General features: G+C 51.7%; 1 protein-coding gene across 4 annotated transcripts in view; it reads left to right on the forward strand.

Moving 5' to 3' along the window:
- The window catches only part of EDAR (ectodysplasin A receptor), a 96399-nt gene that overhangs the window by 45509 nt on the left and 31362 nt on the right, over positions 1-19528 (forward strand). For all 4 annotated transcript variants that reach the window (XM_070571924.1, XM_070571927.1, XM_070571925.1 and 1 more), the window contains exons 2-4: positions 12786-12854; positions 13679-13801; positions 14036-14217. In XM_070571924.1, the coding sequence (XP_070428025.1) occupies positions 12804-12854; positions 13679-13801; positions 14036-14217 (356 nt within the window). In that variant the 5' untranslated portion in view covers positions 12786-12803. The remainder of the gene's footprint in view (positions 1-12785; positions 12855-13678; positions 13802-14035; positions 14218-19528) is intronic.

The raw sequence follows: 19528 nt of genomic DNA on the forward strand, positions 1-19528 counted from the left end.
TGAGGCATTACATGAAATAGAAATGGAACTGTGAGCACACGCGTTTACAGCAGGAAGTTTGAATAAGGGTAATTGCTCACCCTCCAGGCTTTCTGGGTGGATGTTTCCTGGCCCGTTATTTTCATGAGCGAGACTTCAAGATTGTCGTAGCGTCCAAAAGCCACACCGTGTCCTGCATGCAGGAGAGCGCCTCCCTCCACCTGCGGGCCCGCCTGGCCCTGCCCTGCGCTGATGCCTGAGCGCCTGCTTATGATGCAATTCGTATTCTGAGGGGCTCAAACCTCGTCTGACAAGCGGTAACAATAATGTCGGTGTTTAGGGAACGCTCTTAGGTCGTAGCTGTCTACAATTCAGAAACAATTAGCACTGTCACTGGTATAGATGTGGGAAAATAAAAACTGACAGGAAAAGTTGAGTCAAATAGAAAGATGAGATGTGAACAGAGATGTCCAAAATACTGGCTTCCTTGCTCTTTACCGCCTCTCTGGATTCTGCTGCTGAAGAGCTAACAGTGATCCATAAAGAATTCAAAATAGTTTGACATGCTTCTTTGTGTTAGTAGTGATCCTTCAAAAGAAAGCTAGAAGCAGCCAAAAATAAATAAATGTTTCACGCATTATATTTATTCTATGTGTACAAGAATATCTATTTTCTCAGAATTAATTCAGTTAAAACTGACAAATGAAACTTAGGGACTCTCATTTTAAACTTTCAACTCAAATCACCAGGCTGTTTGTCCACATCTCCTGGGAAGGCTCCTCCCGGGGGTCCAGGCCCCATGGGTCCGGCCTCATCAGTGCCTCTCCAAGCCCAGCCTCTGCCAGGGCCAGTCTGCGGGGCCCGCGGAGCAGGCAGGCCTCCTACCCTTCGCGCTCACTGGCCCTGCAAGCCAGCACCTGGCCCCTCTCCCATCTACTCCCATGCTCTCTGTTCATCAGCCCCGACGCCAGAAAATCTAGAAAAACCGAAGTAACTACTCCTGCTTTTACTGAGAACCCATTGACTCTGCACTCTTTTAGAATAGGTAACATCTTTGGAATTATGTAAATTTAAGGTATTTTCTTTTCCCCTTTTTAAACAAGATTAAATCACCAATGCTGATTGTGAATAATCATGTGCCTCACATTGTTGGGAAGGCAACTGCCACTTCGTAGATGCCCCAAAATGTTAGTGCCCCTTTCTTTCCTCTGGAAAGTAAGAAAATGTTAATGAAGTCGTAGATGTGTAGAATTTCAGAGTTTTCAGTAGCCCTGGAGGTCATTTACTCAACCACACCACAACATCTCTGATGGTGTGTGATTATCAGAGTTGTCAAGTGAACACCTCGTGCCTGTCTGCGGCACCACAGGCTGATACAAGAAGCAAAGCCCGAAGTCCTAGAATTGTCCTGGGAGGAAACCGCAGTGGGTGCGGCCAGGTGGCGCCTGAGGAAAGTGCCTCCAACAGAGAAAGATGTTGGACCTTAACAAAAATTATACGCACGCATGCACTATATATTTTCAATCAATCAAAAATATATCTGTTAAACAAACACATGGTCAAAGAGAACTATTTAGTGCTTACCAGGGGGAATGGGCATGGAGGGTGGGCACAAAGGGTGAAAGGGCGCACCTGTAAGATGACTGAAAAATAATAAGGTACAAGTGAAATTTCACAAGATTGTAAACTATCATAACCTCAATAAAATATATATGAGGGACATTTGTACGGTGACAGATGGAAACTAAACTTTTGGTAGTGAACATGATGTAGTGTATACAGAAGTCAAAATATAATGATGTACACCGGAAATTTACATGATGTTATAAATCAGTGTGACCTCTCTCTCTCTCTCTGTATATATATGTATATATATCCTTGAGAAAATGTATGAACACTGCCTGCCACCTCTGAGATGTTGATGGAGCCCTGAAATCTTCACCAAGGAGTTTCTGAGGAACAGTTTCTCAATGCAGTCATAAAGAATGGGGACTGGGCCTGTAAAACCCTTATGTCATTGAAAGCTCTAAGATAAGCCCATGCACCCAGAGTCAGGCACTTCTCTCCCACCCTTCATTCTCTGTCCCTTTGGGATTCCTCTCTTGAGTCTTGGCGGGGAGGAAAGGCGCCTATCGGTCTTGAAAGACTTTGAGCATCCTCTTCTTTTCTCGAGTGCTCCTTGACCCCTGGACACACTGCCCTGGGAGGTTCTTCCAGGCAGGGTGGTCCAGTAGTCGGGCCCTGTGTGGCGGCCTCGCCTGCCTGCCCAGAGTGGCTGAGAACAGGACCGGCTATTTAATTTGCGGGCCCCGTGGAAAATGGAAACGCAGGGAGTGGTGGGGGGCCTCATTTGAAAATCACTAAGAATTTCACTCCAGCCAGGGCAGGGCCCCTCCTACGCGGCCAGCCTGTGCACCTGCGAGTGCACAGGAGGAGGCCTCCCAGTACGCCTTCCAGGCTCTTCAATTCTCCAGGGAAACAGCTTTGACTGAAACAGACTTGAAGGAGAGTGAGTTAATCTCTTCACAATCTAGCATTAATTAGCACTATCCAACTGAGAACAGAGGAGCTTCCCGGGAGCCATAAATCACTTGTTGGTGGGAAGTGGAGGCCTTCTGGGGAGTCTGGTGAGCAGAGGAACTGTTGATGTGTGGGGAGGAGGCCACCAGCAGCCTCCCCTCGGGCATCCTGCAGAGGCGGAGAGTGTGGGCGGCAGGAGGAGAGGGTAGTGTTGGGCAGGCAGGGAGCAGGGATCCAGCTATACAGCCGTCTCCCCAGAATACAGGCAGCAGCCAGCACCTCGCCTCTTTCCTCAAAGAGCTTCCGCTCAGGACCAGGGTAGGCTGGCTACGGCCCTCTCCGTCTCCTGTCTCCATCTGGCAGCGCTGTGCTCACCGGGTGGCCAGCAGAGCCTCTGTCCCCAGTCACGGCAGCCAGTTGAGGACAAGGGGGTGCAGTCAGCCAGCAGCACTTTCTGAGCACCCTCTGGCAAGCGAGCATGCTGGAAAGGTGGAAGGGGCCGAAGACAGAGGGACCCCCGACCTATGCACTTAAAAAGGCCACTCTGCGGGCATCCTTCCTACAAATGCTTCCCACAGCGCGCTGCCTCAGCCCCTTGCCGCAGATTCGACAGGCAGTCCCTAAGGTGTGGCTGTGTGGTTTAAACATAACTTCCCAGAGAAAAGCAGCCTTCTGCAGAGAGGCTGCATCCTCACACGCAGGGGTGGTCCAACGGAGCCCAGGGGTGACCCAGCTGGATGGAAGGACATGAAGCCGCCCGAGCCCGAGCTGTGACTCTCAGGTTGCACAGGTGATGTCCGGCCTGGAGCACAGCCCTCCTCCTGCACGGTGCACGTCTGCACGCTGGAGGAGTGCCAGGACCAGTGTCCACTGAGGCAGAGCCACCCCTCTGAGGGTGAAGGTCGCTCTAGGAGGCAAGCTGCCCAGCAGGAAACTGGACCCAAGGGAGTGGGCCTTAGAAATACAGGAAATGGACTCAAGTTTTGTATAATTATGTATGTGTTCAATGTCTGTCTCCTGGACAGATAAAGATCCAGTAGGGCAGGGACCTTGTCCATCTACCACCATCCCTAGGGTCTACAAGACTGCTACACAGCAGCAGCCTCGCCATCTCTGTTGAATAAATGATGGATGACCAAATGAATGAGTGAGTCAACAGACAAAAGCAGAGGGATCAGTGTCTAGTGCACGCACTGGGTGGGGTAATGCTGAAGACGGCATTTGTTCCCTAGGAGAGGATCAGAATGCAAGGAGGGAGGGACCCCAGAAGAAATCCTTGCCTGGGTCTGCAAGGGGCAATCAAACAAGATAGTGAGTAAGATGCTCGCAGGAGGTCGTGTGCACCGGTACTTTTCACACTCCATGTGCACACAGAGCCCCGGGGATCCAGCTGGAATGCAGGTTCTGATGCAGCAGGTCTCCCAGGCGCCTGAGATGCAGCATTTCCAGCAAGCCCCAGGGGATGCTGGTGCTGCTGGTCCAGGGACCACAGTTTGGGCAGCAAGGATGGACCGGTACTACTGCTGGTCACTCCTCTCGCATGCCCGCCCACCTGGTGTCGCAGCTCTGAGTGCTGGGCACAGGGCTGAGCTAGTCATAGCCTGAGGGTCATGGACAGCCTCCTCCTTCTCCCTCTCAGGTTGGGGGCTTACAGAAGACAGTGGTTCCCCACACCCATTAGCCAATCCCCAAGGCAAGGCTCTGCTCATAATTCTCACACCCATACAGGCAAGGTCCTGTGGTCTTGTCAGTGCGGTGGAAACATCACCCAGCTGGTTAGAAAGGCTCCAGCCGGGGAGAGTGTAATCTCCTGGGAAGGCTGCCAGGGCTGTGGTCAGAGAAGCAGCAGGCTGGTGCCGACCACAGGACGTGTCCCTGGGGCTGCCAAGCCCCATCGTGGACAGGCCACGTCCCCTTCCTGAGCGCGCCCCGGGGGCCATGAGAGCCCTGCCGCCTCGCTGACCCTCCCGAAAACTGGTGTGAGAAGGTGCGTGGAAAACCGCCAGCAGCTCTCAAGGGAGAGGCGCTCTTGTCTCCAGGCGCTGGTGCGCTTGCGGCAACTCCAGCTTCCTGGCGCCAGCTCTGAGCAGAGGACGGCCCTCTCCACGGTCCGGGCTGTGGCCACGGGGCTCCACCACGTCAGCTGGGGACACCTTTGCCTTTGCCAACAGTGCTTCCACACCCGCTGAGCCCTGTCACACTTGGGGTCTCCTCAGAGCAGTCTCTCGGTCGCAGAGGGGACCCACTGCTGTGTTTTTGGAGAGGAGAATGTGTGCTGCCCCTCACCAGGTCGTGGGCGTACCACACACGGCATGAAAGCAAAACCTCCTGAGGCGGGCCCCACAGGCCTGCGGACATTTTCATTCCTTTTAAATGAAAAGACAACTCATGTGGCCTGCAGCTCAGTCACTTACAATGTGGGGGAGTGGTGAACAGCGGGGACAGGTTCTGGGGCCAAACTGTGATGGTACAAATCCTGGCTCTGCCCCCATTGCTGTACAGCCTTGGGCAAGTTATGCAGCCTTTCTGTGCCTTGGCTTCTGCATGAGCAAATGGAGTTATGGGAGTCTCCACCTGCACCCAGGTGAGGAGGATTAGATGAGTTAATACAGGCTAAAGTGCCTGGACCAGTGTTGGGGAAGCGCTAAGCACTCAAGAAATGTTACTGAGGAGGAGGATGGACGGATTCAACGCCCACTGTGCGCCGGCACCACTGGCAAATGAGACTGAGGACTCGAATGGACACGGCCTCCAGGAGCGAGTGACCGTGGGGTGTGCTGTTGGAAAGGTCCTGGGAAGCGGGCGCACAGTCCGCCGTGTGGAGTCCACGTGCCTTCCAGCCAGAGGGGGACCTGGTGCTGGGGGTCTTAGGCTGCATGTGCCTCTAAGCGCCTCCGGGGTCTGTTGCTCTGTGAGGTCCCCCGGCCACTCTGTTCACACTGTCCTGCTTCACATGGAGCTCGAAGTGCCGGCCTCGTCCTTGGCCTTCTGGAGAAGACCAGCTGCGGACAGAGCAGTATATTTCCAAGCGAGCAGGGTTTTCCTCCGCTCTTGGCTGATCACATTAGACACAGCCTAGCTGCGAGTGGGAATGGGGCCTCCTTTCTTTACTTTTTATCTTGGAATGGTTTCAAACATTCATCATCATTTCGCCAAATGTGGTGTCCTTTGCCCCTGACTTCCCTCCTCGCAGACACAGAAGGGTGTGGTTCCCCATCTGCAGGAACCCCAGCTTTCTCCTGAGTCCTGGAAAGATTGCGAGCAGAGCAAGTGATCCAGTGGCACCCGACCTGGCGTGTTTCTGTCCGGAGAAAGGAAGGCCCACGAGGACAGGTCATGTCTGTTTCTTCTCTGCTCACCTCCCCCCGGCCCCCTCCACCAGGAGGCCTAGACCAAGGCCGCGGTCTCATGAATGCACAGGTCCTGGCCCCGTGTGACAGGAAGGGAGGGGTCTGCTGGCTTCAGAGGCCGGCCTGCTAGAACCCCAGACACCTTGCCACTGAGGGCTGTGTCTCTCCCTTGCTCAGATCCTTCTCCTGAGCTCAACTCATGTATGCAGCCGCCTGAGGCTGCCTCCTCTTGGAGGTCCTCCAGGCCCCTCAGATGTCCACGATCTGTGACACCTCCTACCTGCCCCAGCTTTCCACTCGGCAGCAACCTCACATGTACCCAACAGCTGAGCAGAGACCTGGGCCAACCTCAGCGCTCTGTCACCTCCGACACTGTCTGTCCCCTCCTGACAACTCCGCCTCCCCAGTCCTGGGCCCCCAGGCTCTTCTCTCCACCCCTCTGGCTCCAGCCTAGGTCAGGCCATCATCATCTCCTAACAGGTTTCCTCCCTCCAGTCTTGCCCTCATCTAAGCCAGTATTACAAATGTCAGATTACAAATCATGTCCCAGTAGCGGGTCATGAAATCAACTTTGTAGTCTGCAACTACTACCATTTTTTAAATGGCGTAAAGACAACAGGACAGAATAGATCACATGCATTGCATAAAGTAAGTATGAGTGTTGTTTTGTGCGTCTTTTATCTCGACTGTATTGATAATACGTGTGTGTTGGGTCCCATTGTGACACATGGCTCCTCGGTGGGTCTCCCCTTCTTTCACTGCAGGAGGAAGTTGGTCTTCCCTCCTTCTCTCCATCGCACAGCCTTTGCACAAATCCTGTTGCAACCTCCCAACTTCATCTGACCTCACGTTCAGCCCCTGGCTCCACCTATGGCCATTTGGACCGTCTATGCCTCTTTCCTGGAGGACCTTTCCCAGCTAACTCACTGCCCTTCAGGATTCCGTGAGACTCTGTGTGCCCTGGTCTCCCCAAGAATGGGCCAGGTGCCTCTAGGGGGGCTCAAAACCAACTCCCCATAACTTCTTCCCGGCTCTGCGTCCATTGCCCTCAAGTGGGTAGCTTCGATCAGCAGCTGAAACGGCCACAGTGAGAGTATTTACAGCCCAGAAATAGCCAAACACTATAAATCGGGGCTCCCCGCCCCACACACCTGAGCATCTTGTACCTCCAGCCCCTAAACTGTAGGTGATCTTCTGCTCCCCCTCAGTCTCCAATCACCTGGAGAACAGGTGCCGGGCCTCATTCTAGGGAGCCCGCCCTCTAGCCCAGAATTGGGCCAGACTGGAGAGGTTCATAAATAGTTTTGAACAGATGTAAGAAAAACACTCCAGAGTTACTATAGCTCAACTCCAACCCTCCAGGTTAACAAACCACAAGCTTCCTGAGGGCCATGCCTCTGTGAGCTGCCCAGAATCTTCTTGCTTTCTGCCAAGCGCCAAGCTCACCCTCCAACAAGTTTGAGCAAAGGCTTGTCTGTTGACTTGAGGCCCCTGGGAGGGAGGATGTCTTGATGGATACCTAACTTCATATTTTGGGCCTAAGTGTCTTTTGATCTTATCCTCGTGGATTCCTAATTTCTATAGCTTGTGAGAGAAGCTCTACGCATCAGGAAGCATTGCTGTTCTGGATTTTGGAAGACAGCTCTGCGTTGCTTTTCCTCCTCTGTTCTAGCGTTAGGAAGGGCTGCGCTCAACTCTGGCGAATCTGCAGGGCACCCACCAGGGCACTTGAGAACTTGAACCACATGCTGAACGGTGCCCTCCCCTGCCCAGGTCTCCAGAGGTCAGACTGCCTGGTGTTGGCCAAAGACTTGCCATAACGGGATGTTGTTACAAGGAAACCTTTGCCAGAAATGACCAGGCTGGGGCTGAAGTGGTGGTAACAAAAGGGGAGGCCCAGTTCGAGTGGGGAACTACTTGGGCCTCCCTGCCTCCCCCATATGAGGGAGGCATTGTTCTAACATCCATTTTATAGATGAGGAAACTGAGGCACTGAGAAGCTGCATAACTTGCCCAAGATGTGATTCAGCCCTTGCTTGTAATCACTACACGGTGGGTTTTTTTCCCGTTTGGTTATCAACAGGTTCAGGACTGCTGACTGAGGTCCTAGGATGGGAGAGAAACAAAACACACCAATGATTCCAGCAGTATAAATCCATCCAACTCTCCAACGGGCCTACAATCCAGCATGTTCTCCCCACCGACCCTTGATTTAGAGATTATACGGGGGGGAGTGAGCGGTAGACTGCAGCAGTGCCCTCCCAGGGGCCAGAGTTCCATAGCTATAAGCTGTTATTTTTATTATTGTGTTATTTCAGGTGGAAATAGTGTTGAGGAAGGAATGGCCAAAAGGCAGAAAAATAATGAGTCAGTGGAGGGAGGAGAAGAGTCAACCAGAGCTTTTCCGTAAAGGACCAGATGGTAGATATTCTAGGCTGACCCAGCTGCAAGGGCATGCGGTGTTCATGTGCATGGCCATAGGCACCAGGCAACGAGACCACGTGGCGGCTGGATTCACCTACGGGCACAGTCTGCACCTCCTGAGCTGGACCACCAGCCAGCAGGTCAAGTCCACAAGTTAAGCAGCAGGCTTGTCTGTCGGTTGACGGGCAGGGACGTTTCGGTGCCCTGTCCCCCCCCTCCCCCCAGCCCATTTCTCCATCACTCATCGTTTTGGAGGGCTCAGCAACTTCACTCGCACCTCTGACAGCTGGCGGGCAGCGGCGCTGCCCTGCACAGTGGATTGAGGATCCCCAAAGGAAAAGCCACCAGGAGGTCACAACTGGGAGCGCTCCTGGCCCCGTCTGGCTCTTAGGCAGCCGGTTCCCAGTGAGTGCAGAACCGCCTTCTGCGAAGGAGAGTCAGCCCAGAAACGGAATCCTCGCCAGAGGGCTGCCTGGTCCTCCTCCCCCACCCGCTCATCCTCTTGGAGAATTGGTAACAATAACAGAAACGCGTCAACGCCACAGACTTCTTGTTTTGCCTTTCATGTTTATCTGTCTTTCTTTTCTGTCTCCTTGGGCCCAGTGAGCCTTTCAATGAGTGCTCCCAGTTGACACTAAAGTGTGCTGGCCCGGCCCCACACAGTGTTTACCAGGAAGCCCTCCTAGGTTCAGCTATAATTAAATTAGGAACCCTTAGGACTGTTCTTGGAAGGCTCCAGGCTGCAGCTCTTCTCGGGAGAGCCTCTGGCCCCATCAGCAGACTCCGTGGAAACCCATCTCTGCTACCCGCCATCCTGAAGCAAGACTAGGCTGTCGGAGGAGCTGGTTCCTAAGTTCCCTTTCTGGCCTCGGTTTGCACCTTGCCCTCCCCGCCCAGCAGCAGGGCTGAGGCGCCTCCCTCTGCCTCTCGCCCTGCCTGCCCCGGCTTGCTCTGTTGTTAGAAGGAAAACACCCAGGAGTTCCCACCAGGCTGGCTGTGTGCTTTAATCTTGCCTTAGTCCATTTAGTGTTGTCAAACGTGGATGTGGTACTGAATTGCAAGACTGTGTGCTAGAAAGTGGGGAAAGGCAGCTTTTGTATCGCTTCAAGAGGTTCCGGAAGCCTAACCCTTCCCCAAAGGCCACTGATGTCACTCACTGGTGAGAGACACCTGGTAACTGTGCCACCCGGGAAGATCCAGGCCCGGGCCACGCTGCCTTCCCTGGTGTCTCTGATAGGTCTCTTTCGCTGGGGGGCGTCCTTCCCCAGCCTGTCCTCTGAGTAATCAGAGACGTGCTTCTTCCCAAAGGAAATGTCTGCATTGCCTTTCTTCCTGATCGCAGTTCAGATGTACTTTTCTCCATCATTCCGACTGTAGGAACTGTATAAAAGGGGGATGTTCCCCACAACCCTCCCTCCATCCTTAGTCACCCGCACCCTATTTCACTCCCTGCCAGAAAATCTTTGTTGAGAATATAGTGGATGTCACTCCAGACCTGCTTCTCTTACATAGAAACTTTGCAGATACACCCTGAGCTGTTTTTCTGGTGGTTTCTTTTTTTTTTCAAGATTTTTTTTTGTTATTATTTTTCCTTGTCCTCCAAAAGCCCCCCAATACACAGCTGTATAGTCTAGTTGTAGGTGCTTCTGGTTGTACTGTGTGGGACACCACCCAGCATGGCTTTGTAGGGGAGGAAGACATTTCTTCTACCCACTCTGGGTCCTTCTGGCCAGACAACGAATTAAATTCACATGAGACAGAATAATAGGAGAAAATCAAACAAAGCTTTATAGCATGTATACACGGAGACACTCAGGAAAACTAAGCAGCTCACCGAAATGGCGGAAGCTCTCACCTTAAATACCATCTTCAGCTAAAGACAAAGGAGGATGTTGAGGGTGGGGGGGGGTCAGTTATCGGAGGTTGCCAGAAAAGCACAGTAAACAAGAGTAAGGTTATTATGCAGACTTGAGTCCTTGCCTTCTACATTGATAAGAGTTTCTAGATATAAGGTCATCCCTTCTTCTTCCTGGTACAGAGATGGATACACCTTTACAGATGGAGATTTCCCTTACAAAGGTAAATGTCTCTTACAAAGGGTAACTTCTGCTTTTCAGAGTTTCCCTCATGTCTGCAGTTTTTAAAAGTAACCAGCCCAAAATGATCCTCATGCCAAAGAGACATATCTTGGGGTGGCCAATTCCAGTCCCCCCCAGCTTGATGAGTGGTGCCACATCTGTGTCCAGGATCCAAATCAGTGAAACCCTGGGCCACCGAAGCAGAGCACATGAACTTAAAACCATTCAGCCATGGAGCCAGCCCCAACTAGTGGTTTCTTTTGGTAGAGCCCTGCACGGTATTCCACAGAACAGGTCCATGTTCCATTGGACCTTTTGTTTGCTGTAATGATAAATAAGTACAATATCTAAGGCTCCACCTGGATTTTATCCAACCTCTTCTCCTGGGAAGCATGGGTGCCTGCTGCTCCCTGTCAGGAGGCGGGATGGGGTGGGATGGGGGTAGGGCAGGCATGTCCCAGGGGAAGCCAGAGCTGTGCCTTCTGGAGGCCCACAAAAGCTGAGGCAGGCAACTTGGAGCACTTGGGCCATGTCCCTCACTGGCCTCTCACTACATATTTGTATGTTGGGTGCTTCTCCTGAATGTGCATTCTCCCCCAAAATCTCGCTGTGAAGGTGCTAAGTCCCGGGGGAGTTACAAAGGAAGACTGTGTCTGTACACTCAGGCAGTTTGCTTCTCCTCAGCAACCCCCCACCCCAACCCACCAACTGGCCCCTGGTTTTCCTCTCTTGGCCTGTCCCCAACTCCTGAGTTACACAGCCCTCCCTCTTTCTCCAACTTAACTTCTTTATTTCCAATAAACAATCTTCTGGCTGCTTTTCTTCTCAATGCATTGGGTTATTGTATTGTAAAGACAAAGTTCAGGACTTTCCTCCTTAAAAAAAGGAATGGATTTCCCATTCAGTGTGTCTCCTGCTTTGAGCTACCCTGCACAGTCTTTTTTGTGTGGTTTTTGGAATTATGGGTTTCCCTGACCAACGATGGCTCACCAGGAACAAGAGGATTCAGCGGGCGAAAGTCCTTGGGGGGCTTCCCAAGGCCCAGGTGGACTTGTGGTCTGAGTCAGCGGTTGATTCTGAAGGCTCCTCACACAGCCCGCTGGTAGAAGAAGACAAGCTCCTTGGTCACTAATTCATCCTGTCGACCTCAGAAATAAAATAGGTTGTTATTTTCACCAGCAAAACGAGTTTATTTGGGATAGCCAAAGAATTGCAGTTCAGGATGTACATACTATGGCGGACCACAGGCAAATCCAACAAATAATGGAGAGGAAGATTATTTTACAGAGAAAAAGGAGGAAACTGGGAGGGGTTGTTTTGAACGGAAGTCCATTGGAGAGAAGCAAGACTTCAGGGTGGTGACGGTTGCTCACTGGCTGAGTTGCTGGGGTTGTTGATTTCTGCTTGGGATGCGATGTACATCCCCTCCTGTAACTGACCACCTTCCTGTTGACGCTTCTTTCTGTTGGGGTCTGCAGTGGGCCATCTTTCCTATAACCAACCTTGAGGTACTGCGTGGGAGCGCCTCCTTCTGGCCTCCTGACTCCATTCTAAATGAGGTTTCCACTTATTGAATCACAGTCCCCAGTGTCAAAATGACACAACAGTGACCCAGAGTGTGGCAGCTGGGGGATTTAGGTGCTCACGTGAACACATCCTCTCTCTTTGTGCAGCCAGGCTCCCAGGCAGAATTGCTTTGAGTCAGAAATACAGGTCTCCCATTCTGAAAGTGGAAAAGTGAAAAATAACACCTCCTCCTTAATTTAAAAGTTGGAGAAAAGCATCTGAACGCCTGGGATGTAACCATCCTCTGCGTGTTAAGTAGCTGTGTGACCTTGGGCAAGTACCTAACCTCTCTGGGCTTCAGTTGTCTCAAATGTAAAATTTCATGGTTCGACTTGTACATTCTCTTAATCATTTTGATGGATGACTCATTCTTAACAGAAAGAGGGAAGAACCTTCCAGTGGGGCTGGGAGAGCAGAAGTGGGTGGGAGGGAATGGGCCAGATTCTGATTCCTGGCACTATCTCCAGGGGTCTCCTGGAGCCAGAGGGTCAGCAGTAGCCTGAAGCACCTCATGCCAGGGTTTCAGACTCTCCAAGCAAGTGAAGCAATTGGTCATTGCCCCGGCCTTACCAATAGGCTCTCAGTGTGCAATGGTCCTTCCTCCCCGGGGCTCTTTCCCAGGGATGGCTGTGATGCTGGGAGGGCCATGAATGGAGTCAGTCTAAGGGGGCCTGGGGCTCAGCTTAAAATCTGCCTTTACTTTTCGAGTGTCTTCGTTCCCCACTCTGTTTGCTGAGAGGTCCCTCATACCCAGCAGGATGCAGTGAAGGCAGCTGGACCCAGGCTACGGGCTGGGCCACAGCCCGTCAGTCACGGAGCAGCCCAAGCCCTGCAGGCACCACTGGTGCTGATGAAGTGTGTCTTTCAGGTGAACCCGCAGGCGAGGATGGCCCACGTGGGAGGCTGCAAGAGCACACTCTGGCTCCCCGTCTTGGTGGTAAGTGTGTCAGAGCTCCTGCCCGCCCTGCACCCTCGCCCCAGAGAGAGCCCGTGGCAGCCCTGGTGGAGTCCCAGTGGAAGCTCCTGTCCAGCTGTGGCTTTCACTAGTCACACCACCTCGGGCCAGCTCCTTGGCCACTTAAGTCTCAGTGTCCGCAGCTGTAAAATGGGAACAATGATAAGAGCACCTCCTTCACCAAACTCTTCTGAGGGCGCAATGAGATGACACCTGCAAAGCCCTGAATAGTGCCCCAGTTCTAATTAGACTCCTCTGGTGGGTGGCTCCCTTTATAGGATTCCATCGATAGAAATGTCCTTAAATGCTTATTTATGTTGCGATATACACAACCCAGTGCCTGTGTAGTGAGCGCCATGCCTGTGGGCCACATAGCTGAGAAAGAAAGACGCAGGGCTCCATCATGGGGGTCCCTCTCAGGGGAGAAGAGGACCATGTGACTAGAGGAGCTGTGTTCTGAGGCTCCAGGAAGGGGCCGCCTCGTCCGTGTCTTTGGAGAGAACGAGAGAAAGATTTCATGAGTGAAGAGAGTTTGGAGCAGGCCTTGGGGATGGGATGGGGTTTCTGAGAGCAGGGGGTGAGGGAGGCAGGAGTGAGGCCAGCTGGGGGAAGCGGGTGGCTGGCCCAGCTTATTAGCTAAAGGTACCGGGGACTTGACACCAGATGAGCACCAACTGACTGAGCAGGGCCCCTACCAGCAGGCTTCGTCCTCAGTTGACCTCGAGGACGTCTGGGCACTGACCCTGAGTAACTATGTGTGCCTGCAAGGAGGTCTGGAGGACGAAACAACCCGTTTCTTGTGGCAGGTGTCTCTGATGTGCTCCACCAGAGCAGAATACTCCAACTGCGGAGAGAATGAGTACTACAACCAGACCACTGGGCTGTGCCACGAGTGTCCCCAGTGTGGGCCGGGGGAGGAGCCCTACCTGGTAAGGCCCCCTGCCCGGCTGTCAGGCCACATCCCCCAGCGTGGTGAGCTCCCCCTCCTTCATGTGGGTGTCCTCACCCTAGCTTTTTTGTTCTACGTGTGGTCTCCAAGCTATATCAGTGCCGGGTATGCCCAGTGTGCCCCGTGTGTCCAATGTGCCCAAGGACCGCGGTTCTGGTGATGGCAGCTGCAGCCGCTATACTCACCTGCATCCTCTGTCCTCTTCCTCGGCCAGTCCTGTGGCTACGGCACCAAAGATGAGGACTATGGCTGTGTCCCCTGCCCGGCGGAGAAGTTTTCCAAAGGAGGCTACCAGATATGCAGGCGCCACAAAGACTGCGAAGGCTTCTTCCGAGCCACCGTGCTGACACCAGGGGACATGGAGAATGACGCTGAGTGTGGACCTTGTCTCCCTGGGTAAGCATGGGCACTGCCAGAATGCACCCCAGGATGCTTTCTGCAGAAAGCCCTGCATGTCCCATTGGTGAGGACCCCTGTCAACGTGAGCACCTCAGGCCTGCAGCATAGCCTCACTCCTGCAGTTTGTCCCAGTCTAGAGGGGGCAGCTCAGTAAGAAGGAGGGTACACATCTGCAGCCAGGAAGCATGGCATCTAGGATGGCGAGTCCTGCCACCTTTCACAGGAGATGCAGCCCATCCAGGCTCAGCTCCTGCATCTCCTAAGTGGACATTAGTCATAATAATATCCTCTGACTACCCAAATCAAACGGATTTGTTGAACACTTACAATGAGGTGACACATGTGGAATGCTTTGGAGAAAAGAAAACTAAAACCCATACAAAAGTATAATTTTTAGTAGTTTTAGTATTCTGGAAAAAATTGAGGGTAAGAGCTACTGATAGGAATATTTGAGTCATATGGTATCTATAATTCCACCACAATTCTATTAGGTATCAAAAGTCTTACCAAAAAAGCAAAGTGAAAATGCAATTAGCCTGAAAGATAGAAAGATAAAATCTTCCTTCTTACAGGCAAGACACACAGCAAGTTCCGCTTGAGATGAGGAAAGCACAGCTTTAACACCCAATAAATACCAAGCTATGGCTGTTGCTTCTGCCTCCCTCTAGTGGCCACGCCGTATAATGCTTGCAAGGGCTACAGAAAGAAACCAAAAGTAGGGGTGAAGGCTACACGGTGGCAGAAGAGAGAGAGGTGGTGGAGATGGTTGGTGGTGATGGAGATAGTGGAGGTGATGGTGATGATGGAGGTGGTGATGATGGAGGCAGTGGTGGTCATGATGGAGGTGGTGATGGTGGAGGTAGAGGTGGTGGAGGTGATGGCAGTGAATGTTGCACTATACTTTACAACCTACCTGTGCACATGTTATCTCCCTGGATTGCTGCATTGAATTAAGAGGAGGAAGAAAATAAGAAGGATATATCCAAATGAGAACATTGGGCTGGAAGAAGTCTATGAGACAAAGGAAATACAAAAAAGGCAGAAAGAGCTACCTATTTAGAAATAGATTGAAACTGAATAACTCTTTAAAATAAGGAGATATTTTACACTTGCAGAAATTAACCTTAGTTTATATTTGTTACTGAGACGCATCCATTTCCCTGGCTTCCACCAATATCTCTCTGCTGGTGACGGCCCCCCATCTCCAGGCTCCCTAGTTTTCTCCCTGGTTGTTTCAGGCCTACCTCCCGAGCTATAGGCCTGCATAGCCAAAAGTCTGCTGGACAGCTCTCTGTCAATGTCCTTGACACAAAGGATGATTCAAACATACTTGTCAAATGAATAAAGAAAGCAGGGGAACATTATCACAGAACACTATTTTTCAATATGCAAAAGAGCTGGTAGCTATACCCAAGGAAGATATTAGACTATTCTCTTGGGAAATATGATAACAATAAAAGTTCTGTAGCTGAGTAGTTAATTTAGTTGAGGATATTGTGCTGTGGGGGCTCCATGAAAAGGAGCGTGTTAGAAGCAGCAGAATCAATGCCTTCCCACCCAATGGTGCAAGCGTCTACTGAGGGACTGCTCTGCGCAGATGCTGTGCTTGGCCATGAATGAGAGAAATTCAGTAGGATCTGGACAGGAGAGAGCTAGAAGCAGTCTCTGATAACTTGAATACTTCCTAGAACTTCAACTTGACTGCTTTTTATTGATGCAGATACATGATTCATGAAAGAAATAGAGTTTCATGGATTAACTGTAGATGTGCCAAGGAAAAGCACGCACACCTTGCCATGCTTGCCTCACAAAGAAAATAACCCTCTTTGCAAAACCTGAACTTATTTTGAGAGCCTCTCAGTGTAAGAACTGACCCAACACAACCCAGCATAACAGCTCCCACATTTACTTTAGTAAGCCTTTGAACTAAGAACCTACAAAGTAGGTCCTAGTGAGACTAAGCGGAAAGACGTGGTGCCTCTTTCCAGGGGAAGAGTGAGACGAGGAAGTAGTACCCACAGTCAGTGTGGGAGGCACGCGCAGTTCAGGAAGTCTAGCAAGGCCCACTCGCTCTGTGGCTAGGGAGGTGTCTGGAGGGGTCTTAGAAGGCTTCTTGGGGTGATGCTGGGACGGGGAGGAGGACAGAGCTCTCCAAGCGGAAATGCTCATGCCAAAGCACCAAGAGGTGGCACCCACAGGATGTAGGGCTGTCGGTCCCTGGGGCCGAGTGGCAAGTGCTCTCAGGGAGTACAGAGGAACTAGCGATGGGGGCAGGGGCCAGTGGAAATGGCTCTGGAAGGTGAGGCTGAAGGCTCAAGTCTTCATCGTGATGCTGACGCGGGTCACCATACAGTCTTCCAAGCTGGTGTAGGACGCAGTCAGGCTGTACCTTGATCCTCTTAGCAACAGTAAGGAAAACAAGCTGACTAGGGAAGAGATGGGAGCCCATGGATCAGGCATGAGGTGGGACATAGTGAGACCTGGGGCAAGGAGGAAACACTGGAGGGTGGAGGGAGAGGAAAAATCAGAGTGTATTGGAAGATGGCAGTGACTGGAGTTGCAGACCAAGTGTGTAGGGGGTGTAGGGGAGGAGATTTTGAAGAGGACACTCAGATGTCTGCCTTGGCCAGCTGTGTGGACAGAGATGCCATTTGCTAAGGCCTCTTTGGAATACAGGAATACAGGAAGAAGAGGAATTTCGATGGTGCGGCGGAGGGAGGATGGAGGAGCTATGTGTGGAATTTGAAGTGGTTGTGATATTCAGACATGCAGACCAAGACATCTAACACATAGACAGATAAACGGGTAGAAGCTAGAGTGGAGATCTGGGCTGAGGGTCAGGATCTGGAAGTCATCTACACATTAACGGTGTGGGAGCCGCTGGTCTAGATAGGCCCTGCCAGTGAGGCAGCTTTGTAGAGGCAGAAGGGGGGTGGGTGCAAAGTGGAGCCTCCCCCATTAGCGTCGCTGGCTCTCACCCTGCCACACTTCAGACTGGTGCATGTCCCCTGGAGGTCTGTGAGATTCAGCCATGATTTTGTTGCAGATGATCCAAAAGGGGCAGTGAGTGTGCACATTGAGCCGCCTATTCCATTCTTACTTTGATCCACTGACTTTCTAGCCAGAAAGGACAAGCCCTGGGACCAATGCCATAAATAACCCTGTCCTACAGGCAGGTGCTGGCTCGGTCACCAGAAAGGCTGTTCTGGGACAATGAAGACAATTTGCTTCGTCCCAGTACCTTTACCAGAAAGAAATTTGACAATGGAATGGTCGTGAGCTCCCTGCTTCTAGAAGGCTTCAAAAGTTATGGATGACCATCTATAGAATTAGTGGGGAGGCTGCCATCTGTGCTCTTAAAAGGATCTTTCCGGCTCAGAAATCTTGAATAATTCCCTCCCTGCTCCTGAGAACAGCAACCTGCTTATTCCACCCTTTGTCTTCAGCACCAGGACAAGGAGAGGCCCTGAGCGCTTGCTGAGTGAATGGAGGGTATCCTGCGGGAGACACAGCTCAGCAGGCCTCTCCGGGAGTCCTCACAGTGCTCCATGGAGGTGAAAACGTTTAGGCACTTTCCCATTTGGCTCTGCAGCGTGATGTTCAAATAAATCACTCCCAACCCCAAGGCCACCAAAATAGAAGGCCCACTGCATCTCCGGTCCCCAGCCTCCCCATCCCAGCTCTGACGAGTTTGGTGCTTTATCAGCAGGACCCCGGAGGTCTCCCGCTTCCTGCTACATGCCCTAGGGTTAGAGAACAAAACGGAGTTCTCATGCTCTGTCACAGAGGAGGCTTACAAGGAGTTTCGGCAGGTCAGCGCTGTGAGCCCAATGAAAGGCTGTTTTCATTCCCAAGTTTGTGTGGCTCCCAGGCTGTGATGCAGACCGCCTCATATTTGTCTTGTACCGCCACAGGTTGCCTTGGCCCTCTCGCCCTGTGGTTTGGCAGGCACTCTCTCCTCCTTTGCCCTCTCTGCTTTGTATCATATGTGGCTGAGACACTCGCTGAACAAGGAGCGATACCCGGGGCTTTCCTGTTGAGCAAGGCTTGTGTGGGAGGACCAGCGAACAAAACACAGGAGGAAGAGAGGAGAGGGTAGGTTTCACAACCTCCCCCAGGCATCATCTTACCCACTGGACAAGCTCCATCTGGCTGGGTTCCACACTGTCCACTCCCTTCAAGTGAGGGAGTTCGAGGATGGTTGGAGGACGAGATGAAGGGCACAGCCGTTGGTCCTGCATTCCAATGTTGTAGAGGGAAAAAGAAGCATCCGATGGCTCAGTGGCATCCATTACACGCCTAGGAGCCCTGAGAAAAGGAAATCTTTGGGGAAAATCTATATACCTGTTGACTCGGAGGAAGTCAATCCCTACACGGAAGATTCTAGAGGCCCCACTTAAACTGAATCTTGTCTTGGGCTACTCATTTTAATCAACCCTTGAAGAACAGTAGGAAAAAAACAGCTAGAGAATAGTCAAAATATAGATCAGAGTGTAGGAAATTAGACTTTACACAAAGACAATCGGACCCGATATGCTTTAGTGGGGGCAGAGATCGTGAAATGAACACCCAGCTCCAAGTTGATGAAAATCTGTCAGATGGAAGAAGCCAAGCAATTATTTTCCACTCCTGTCTAGCCCAGGGCGAGCAACGTGGATGTGAACCATACCATGAGGAGTTGCAGTTAGTCCTAAAGAGAAAAATCTTACATTTAAAAATGTTCTGTGCAACAATGCGTGTCAGGAAATGTGTAAGGTATTTAACACTCACACTGAGTCAGGCAGTACAATCCCACAGCAGCCTCCTGCAGCCAACATATTTTTTAAAATGCATAGCTTCTCAATATTCTTTCTTTGCTAAGTTACTTAATACATTACCCAGCTTGGTCCAGACACGTTGTCAGGGCAGGAGGCACAGCCATGGCCATGCAGAGCCTCTGGGGGAATGAGAGAGAGGTGCCCACTGGGACTGAGAGCGAGAAGGTGCCTGTGTGCCAAGAAGAGGTAGCAGACTGCCCCGGGATGGAGTGGCCCCCTAGCTGTGACAGAGCATGGCGGCCCCGCACCCGTCGGGCGCACAGCTCTAAGCCCAGATGTTCTACACCCACCCGGTGGCTGTGGATCTTCATCTACGGAAGAGCTCAGCGCCCAAAGTGTTAACCAGGGTGGGCGTAGCTGTGGTTCTGCTGTTAGAAAAGGGAGGAAAGATGCACAAAATGTCCTCCAGGCTTCTGTCAGCCTCGCACTCTCCCAGTCAATACTTGCCTAGAGCCTTCCCTCCTCAGTACCCAGCACATGGTACTAGAAAT

Source organism: Equus przewalskii, chromosome 14 (genome assembly GCF_037783145.1).
Source record: "Equus przewalskii isolate Varuska chromosome 14, EquPr2, whole genome shotgun sequence".
Classification (NCBI taxonomy): domain Eukaryota; kingdom Metazoa; phylum Chordata; class Mammalia; order Perissodactyla; family Equidae; genus Equus; species Equus przewalskii.